At 35.1% G+C, this 8,073-nt stretch overlaps 2 protein-coding genes across 2 annotated transcripts; both read right to left on the bottom strand.

Annotated features, from left to right (window-relative positions):
- Positions 1-638: 638 nt before the first annotated feature.
- On the bottom strand, positions 639-2,469 carry LOC138317014 (toll-like receptor 1). The gene has a single exon (XM_069258648.1). The coding sequence runs from the start codon at positions 2,373-2,375 to the stop codon at positions 822-824; it is 1,554 nt and encodes a 517-aa protein (XP_069114749.1). The 5' UTR covers positions 2,376-2,469; the 3' UTR covers positions 639-821.
- Positions 2,470-6,590: 4,121 nt separating this feature from the next.
- On the bottom strand, positions 6,591-7,814 carry LOC138317013 (uncharacterized). Its single transcript, XM_069258647.1, has one exon. It carries the CDS (start codon positions 7,812-7,814, stop codon positions 6,591-6,593), a length of 1,224 nt encoding a protein of 407 aa, XP_069114748.1.
- Between the last annotated feature and the right edge of the window lie 259 nt (positions 7,815-8,073).

The raw sequence follows: 8,073 nt of genomic DNA, 5'->3' as shown, positions 1-8,073 counted from the left end.
AAATTTATCTCATACCCCGATGATATTAAAAAATATTGACATCAATGCTTAACACAATACAGACACAACATGATTATGCCACATACTCTCAAAACATACACACCTTCACACCACAACACATTGGGGGCTGTCCTGAAATTAAGTGTCCTGGCCGTCAATATGACGTTAATCAAATGAACAAACTGTACAATTTCCAAATTCAGTTGTATTGTCCGCTTGTTAGCACGTGCTTTGTTTAGATAATTATATATTGTTAGCTATCGTCACTAGCGTAATGTCACCTGGAACTATTTATACCGTAGTTATACTGAGTTCAATTCCAATTTATACCAAAAATATTTACAATGACTTGACGTCAGGGAATGATAAAAAGTATGACGCCTGCGTCTGTTACTTCCATCCATTGTTATTTTTATTAAATATTAATAGCTGTATTACAAAATGTATCAAGTTGGTGTTCGTTTCACATGAAGGTACATATCAAAATAAAAAATGTATATTCATAAAGCTAATGTGAAATGGGCCTATATTTCAGATGTTATATATGTCTTAAATGAGAAACATAGCAAGGCATATCGGTAAACATGAGAAATACATGCATATATATACTCGGTAAATACGGACACAAAAGACATGCAGAATTATACGAAGCATATTGATGTTTAATATTGATACCATAAGTAATGTCGCCAATACATTGGTAAGTTCTTGATCACTCTTGCATATAATGCATCTGTAATAAGCCCTTGTTGTCGTAGATAATATGAACAGTTTTGATTTCCAGGCGACAGGTCAATCTCTGAGCTATACTAAATGTTTAATCACTTGGAGGTTAACGAAGTTTCTAAAGCTATCATGTGCGCCTCCCTCACTTGTTCATGATGAGATTGGGGTTTGAAACCAAGGTTTTTGATTTTCTTCACTAATGACAGTATCAGTTTCAGTTGTTGAGGCATTGTTAGCAATACGTAGATCACAAGAATACCCGTTGTTACAGCCAGTACAACAATCAGATACATCTTATTATCAGTTGGGTGAGATGTGGCACAGCCGAGGTCTCTTTGATCTAAATCCGCGATGATTCTTCCTTTCAACGACTGTGGGCTCTCGCATTTTAAAGATAACAAATATTTGTACTGACCCGAAACACCGAATTTTGCGAGGGATGTTGATTGCTGAAAATAATGTACAAATTCTGCCATAGCACAATCACAAACAAAAGGATTGTTTCGTATGTCAACTTTTACAAATTTGTGATTTTGCAAGATTTTGAGTTCATTTAAAGTTATTGTTGTAATCGCATTGTATCTCAAATCGATAATACCAACACTCGGATCCTCACTGCCGATCCCATAATCCATTACTGATTTGAATTCTTTTATAAAATTATGCGTTAAGTCTAAAAGTTTAAGTCTGGGAAGATATAACCGCCAATCGTCCAAGTGTTCCGGTAAGTCTGTCAGCATTGTACTAGAAAGATTTAACAACCGTAGCACGGGGTAGTCAGAGTTCTGAAGTAAGACGCTGTCATGTTTTGGCCCAAGATGTTTCGCTTCACTTTGGTCTATTTGTAGTAGATTTGTGTAATTACATGTGATTGGAGACACTGACACTCCTCTCTGATAATTTCGAGCTGTATGGCCCGATATATTGGCACTGACCTCCTCGATCAGACTCTCTGGGATGGTCTTGAACTGGTATGAAACATTCCTATTGATAGACGACACCAGGTGTTTTTCAGGCCCACATCTCGCTGCCTTTGACATTTTATTAACGTTATTTGTGACGTTCATGAAATCTATCACATCGATATACATCACACAATCTGTGATGCTGTAGTATACTAAAGTATCAGGGAAATTGTTGATGGAGTTGTCAAAGTAATCTGCAGTATAGTTCACAAGCAGGCATTTGCTGACGGATATATAGTTCAGTCCTTTTGCCCGAAGTGGCCATTGCAGTGTTACGTTCCCTCCTTTACTACACCGGACCTTGATGGCGTAGCTCTTACTATCACGTTGGTTGTGCAGAAACCTTCGTAACTCATGAAAATCCCAATCATACCCCGGCCTGACATCACATAGGAGGCATATCGGGGATTCATTTCTTATCATAGCAAAAACACGGTCAACCATCGATGAATCCATACATGTATAAACTGGCTTGATTCGGCAGATGTGTCTCCATTGGTATGGCATCATATTAGCTTGTGCATCTTCAACAATTCTAGAATGTGTGATTGAGAAATTAGTTTTCGCCGAATTAGGATTTTTCAATGAAAACTCCATCTCCGGTTCATTTTCTTTCATTGGTACGCATAAAGTTATCATCCAAAATGTCATAAATATAAAACAGAATTCATATACCGTCCACATTCTGATCCCGTTTATATCATGTCCACAAGCCTTTTGTTAAAACAGAAAATGACAATCTTATTGTAAACTGACTTGTCTTAATTCTTGGAACAACACGCACACATGATTTTCCATGAAAGTAAGTATTGTATCCACAGAGACAGGTAGGCAGGATATATAAGTAAAATGTGAAAGGGCTACAACCGATGTCCATGGATTTGACAGCCGCATATTAATTATAAAAGTCAAATGAATGTCAAGGACAATGGTGACCAATTGAAATACAAAATTGTATTTATATTCTGTCGGGATAATATACGTCCTAGGCAATACCACAATAACTTTTACGTATACGTGTAAATGTCCCTTGGTGCATTTACCAGGTTTAAATCATAGTGCTTATTCCAGAACATAAATATGTTAAAGACAAGATATGCAAATCGCGTTAGCAACTCAGATTGAATCAGAGGATTCCATACATGCACATGAATATTGCAACTCATTTTATACATATATGCTGTGATGTTTTTCTCTGTCCCACTATTACTTAAATCCCATTTATCCCTTAGTTTAGGATTTTGTATTTTCTTTTCTTCTTGGCTTTTATCTAACTAACATCTCCTGGGTTGGTAGGTGTGTTTGTCTGTTGTCTTCGGCGACTTGTGTCAGTGGGATAACACTGTAAAATAAAATGATGTCCGCTATACCGCAGCCTCCCAAAGCATGCAGACATTCACACACCACAACCCATTGCACAACATCCAGACTGTTAATACGGTGTATTTGCCTCACAATAATGTAAAAGAGTGTACCGTCACTCCGTGTCGAATCACTGTTTTATAAATGTGACTCTACTAGACAAAAAGATCAACGATAATGTCGACGAATCGTGACGGGACTTGCCATCTCAGATTTCAGATTATTTCAGTGAAGTTCGCAAAGTTAAGATGACATTTTCGGAGTCTGCCAATATTGAGATAAACATTGAGGTCAAATATAAAGTTGAGATAAATCCCAATTTAAGAAGTTTTTGTGCAAACGGGGCCAGACCAATATTTTCAGACGCAAATATCTTTTGAACACACTTTGTACTATGTAACCCTGAAAAGTCGAAGATATTGATACGATGCTACATTTGTCGGCAGTAATGTATCATTAGTATGATTTGATTCCAGGTAAATTTCTTTAATTTTTATTAATAATATGCAAAAATAATAAATACATGATAACATATTTTAACATATCCGGATATTATTCGCTATATACCTTCATAATATCCATAGATTCTGTATATTAGGAAGAATATTTAAATAATGGATGAAGTTGCTTGTAAGAGGCGGTCAATAAATATGCATTGAACCATATTAGCATATGCATACAAGCTGTCTTTGTCAGCTGTTAAAGTTTTGTGAAGAGCTTGTCACGTTTGGAATTAAATAAATGTTACACAATGGTTGACATCTTCACACCTGTCCTTTGTGCTAAAAATGTAGTATGTGTTCTTATTGAAGATGACACATTTTGAGTGATTTATCTTCCATTGTTTTTCATTTTGTTAATTTGGGTCAGCAAACCAGATATAAACGTGTACACATGTTTAAACCGGCACAAATATTTCACCTTAAGTTATTTGCTAATGTGCGTCATTTAAGATATAAATACAAATACAGTTTACACACCATTAAACAACAAACAAATAATAATCATCCTTAAAGGGACAATTCAGTCTAAGAGTACATTAAAACTTGCACATATTTCGGAAGCTAGCCAGTTCTAATGGGAATTAGATTAGTTGGTTTTACTGTGATATGTCAGAAAAGCCCACTGTAGTCAAATGTATGTGAGATGTTCAATCGCCATTACACATAGCCTTGTATGCCGAACCCTGACCCTTGCCTGTGTAGTAAAGAATTTTTTGTCAAGAACTACTCAAATCGCTCTTACAGTTGTGTTAATATTATTAGATACATGTTCTTGTCTAAAAATAATTTCATCAACTCCTCAGTGGTTATGCATTGCATTTGTTTAACGTGCGCGACTTTGACTCGGGGAAGGGTACAGCGTACATGTTATACATGCTTAATCGTATTGATCAACGATTTGGAATTTCAATGGTATTAATCAAAATACTTAACAATGTTTTAAAATTTGTCACTATTTCTTGTCATATGTTTCATAAGGAATGTAGAACAATATATTTATGTCATATTTTGCTTCGTGGTGGTGTAACGAATTAGTCTCACTGATTTGTCCCTTTAATAAAGTGATAAGTAACAACTTAATTATCACAATTGACTAATTTGTTTTCTTTTTCTACAAAACTCTTCATACATTCTCAAATTCGGATTTTTTTTTCAATTATGATATGTAAAATCTTATTGTATGGCTGAACGCGAGCGTGTGAATTATATCAATAAGTAAAACGCTTTTCATCTTAAAGTAATCTACACCAATGGATGTATTCTGAATTACAGGTAGTATTTCAAAAACTTGTACCAGCATGGTCTATGGGGCCGAGGTATCCAAGTGTTTAAGATGTCTCGACATGTTACCACAAGCCATCCACCTCTGTGTCGTGAGTTCGAATCCCAAGTTGGGCAGTTGCCAGGTACTGACCGTTTGTCGATGTATTTTCTCCGGGTACTCCTGCTTTCCTCTTCCAACATACATGGCACGTTCTTAAATGACCATGGCTTTTAATAGGACGATAAACTTATAAAAACCAAAAACCAACATGGTCATTCTCGTAACAATAAATTACCTCCGCCACAAGACAACCTAGTGCATTTTTAACAGCACTTCAACCTTATCGGCAGACCAGCTGGAGAAAAATGTTCATAGATTAAATATAAGAGTGAATGTCAATGTCTCATTCAATTGAAAAAAATAAATAACACAATTCAAATGTTAAGTTCATTTATCAAATAAAAATTACCAAAACATGTTTTTCAAAAATTATTTTCAACGTTTCAACATTAACTTAATTATTGGATTTGATATAATGATATTAAAGCTATAGTAAACGGTATATCTACACTAATGAAGCAAGGCGACCTTTTTATGATATAGCATGCATCACAAGTCATCAATATTTTGAGAATTATAAGATTTACAATGTATATGTTTTATATATCAAAGTGAAGTACGAGTTCAGACTGACATTCCTGACACTCGTGATATTTACATCTACCGTGCAGTAAAATGAATATGCATGATTAAAAGATGCAACCAGACAGTGATCTACAATCCCATATCACATATGCAAAGTATTTTAAATAATTGAATGAATGCTAGTGTATCTTTCGTTTAAACATATATAAAACATAAAAAATAAGAACTTTCATAGTGTAAGAAATTATGTAGTGTAAGCAATGTACCAACAAGCCTCCTACATTTTGCTATGTGCCTTTCAATGATTTTCACTGCTAAATTCATTAAACCGCATCGGTTGCAATTTATTACTGAAGGGAAAATAACAGTGCCTGGCATCATAAAAACAGATTTTTACTCAGGTCTATGTGAAAACATATGCTTGAGTAAAAAATCTGTCTGAGAATAGTTTTATTGTGCCGGGCCAAGGTCAAACTTTTCGACCTATTTGTATTAAGCTTGCATGTACATATTTTACATTATCCGGCGTTTACTGTAAATGTGATAAGTTTGAAAAGATTTTTTTTACATGATAAGGCAAATATTTTATTTAGGACAAGAAATGCTTTCTATTCTGTATGATGAACAGCATTTTTCAGCGTGTGGGATGAACGTACAAACATTTTATGCATAAAATATTTTGCGTGGGCATGTCAAGCAAATACTTCATTTTTTTCCGTATATCAAAATTAGTATTCGTTTTACAAAATAAAAGTTATTTTCGTCGATATCATTCAAAAAGGTATATTTTTTTCAGAATTTCGCGGAAGTCACCCAAGGGATTCTGTAGGTGATCTTAATATAAAACATATATTTAAAATACTCCTAAAGTCTCCGTTATCTGCCAAAAATTACGATACTAGTTGGGCTGTTACGAATATAAAATTTATCATTACTGGTACTTATGTACGGGTATGCATGTCATATCGATCTAACAGCTGGGAGAAACAATAAATAATAAATTATCACAACACCAAAATCTCAGCCAATTTGATAACTCACAATTACATATATTTGTATTATATTTACTTTAACTATTTCATTCTCTCTTTTTGGAAAATAAACTATATGTATATATATATATATCTAACAACCAATATCTTCACGACTCAAATCTACAATTGTTCGACCTTTTAATGAAAGCGGTTCCTTACATTTTAGATGTCTTAAGTAACTATATTGACTCGCATTACCGCCTTTTGTAAGTTCGTTTGGTTGACTGAAAAAGTCGATGAAGTCAAGCATTTTACAGTCACACTTGATTGGATTATTTCTAATATCTACTTTTACGAACCTGTGACCTGTAAAGGACTTTAACTCACCCATTGCTATAGTAGATATGAGGTTATACTGAAGATTTATAGTTCCGATACTTTGTTCAACAGACGAATTTCCATAATCAAGCACTGTACTAAATTTCTGGATATAATTATGTGATAGATCAAGCATAGTCAGGCGAGGAAAATACAGTCTCCAATCATTGAATTTATCTGGTATTCTTCTCAGTAAAGAATCTGAAACGTCCAATGTCTTCAATGCCGGATAAACCGCATTATTTACCAGAATACTGTCAAAATTTGCCCCACGGGTATTTGATAGGCTTAAGTCCATTTCGGTAAGCTTTCGGTAAGCACAGGTGTGGGAAGAGGAAAGAAGGCCTTTGATGTATTTTGTAGACGTACGTGTAGTAAATGTGGTAAAAATGTCATTTAAGGTTGATTCAGGAAGGTCTGAAAATGCATAGGAAATATTTCTTGCAATGGACACGGCGATACTTTTCTCAGGTCCACATTTAGCCGCTTTGGTCATGTTATTCATTCCATTTGAAGCTTCCATCATTTTCATTATATCGACATATATTGTCGAATCTGCAAGACTGTTGTAAATCAAAGTATCAGGAATGGCATCGATGGTACGATCAAAATACTCCGACATGTAACCGACTATCAGACAGTTCGTGACAGAAAAATACTTCAAACCAGCTGCACGTATTGGAAACGGCAGAGTAATGTTACCTTCGTCGTGACAGTGAACGTTCATCGCAAATGTCTTATTTGACTTGTGCAGAAAACTTCGAAGATCATGAAAGTTCCAAATATCATCTGGACCAACCTCACAGGAGACGCAAGATGGCTGTAACTCCCTCATTCGACTGACAATGCTTTTGCTTGTGGATGGATGTAGGCATGTCACTCCACTCTTTACCTTGCATATTTTATTCCAATGACGGGGCAGGAGTCTGTTTAGTTGAGCCGATTCAAGTATTGACATCAGCATCACAAACCTCAGGCAGGCCTTAAAAATAGACATCTTCAAGTGTAAAGTATGATCAGATACTCAATAGCTCTATCACACTTATATGTCCTTTTGTCCCACTTAATTGGATTGAAACCGGAATTTTGATTTCTATTTAAAGCCAATCAGATTTTCCTATCAGCATAATTAACTTTGGGGGCCTTTCACGCGTACATTTGGATTTCCTTTTGGGGCTTCCCTCAAGGACAAAGGTACCAAATAGAACCAAAGGAGGAGATTAGTTGGAATTTTTCTAGGATAAATTTGATTTGTG

The sequence above is a fragment of the Argopecten irradians genome, chromosome 2, assembly GCF_041381155.1.
Source record: "Argopecten irradians isolate NY chromosome 2, Ai_NY, whole genome shotgun sequence".
Classification (NCBI taxonomy): Eukaryota; Metazoa; Mollusca; class Bivalvia; order Pectinida; family Pectinidae; genus Argopecten; species Argopecten irradians.
Note: the sequence above shows the minus strand (reverse complement) of the source record. Positions and strands in the feature narration are given on the sequence as shown.

Excerpts from the sequence above, each read along its gene's own strand:
- LOC138317014 (XM_069258648.1), bottom strand. The coding sequence starts at position 2,375 with ATGTGGACGGTATATGAATTCTGTTTTATATTTATGACATTTTGGATG.
- LOC138317013 (XM_069258647.1), bottom strand. The coding sequence starts at position 7,814 with ATGTCTATTTTTAAGGCCTGCCTGAGGTTTGTGATGCTGATGTCAATA.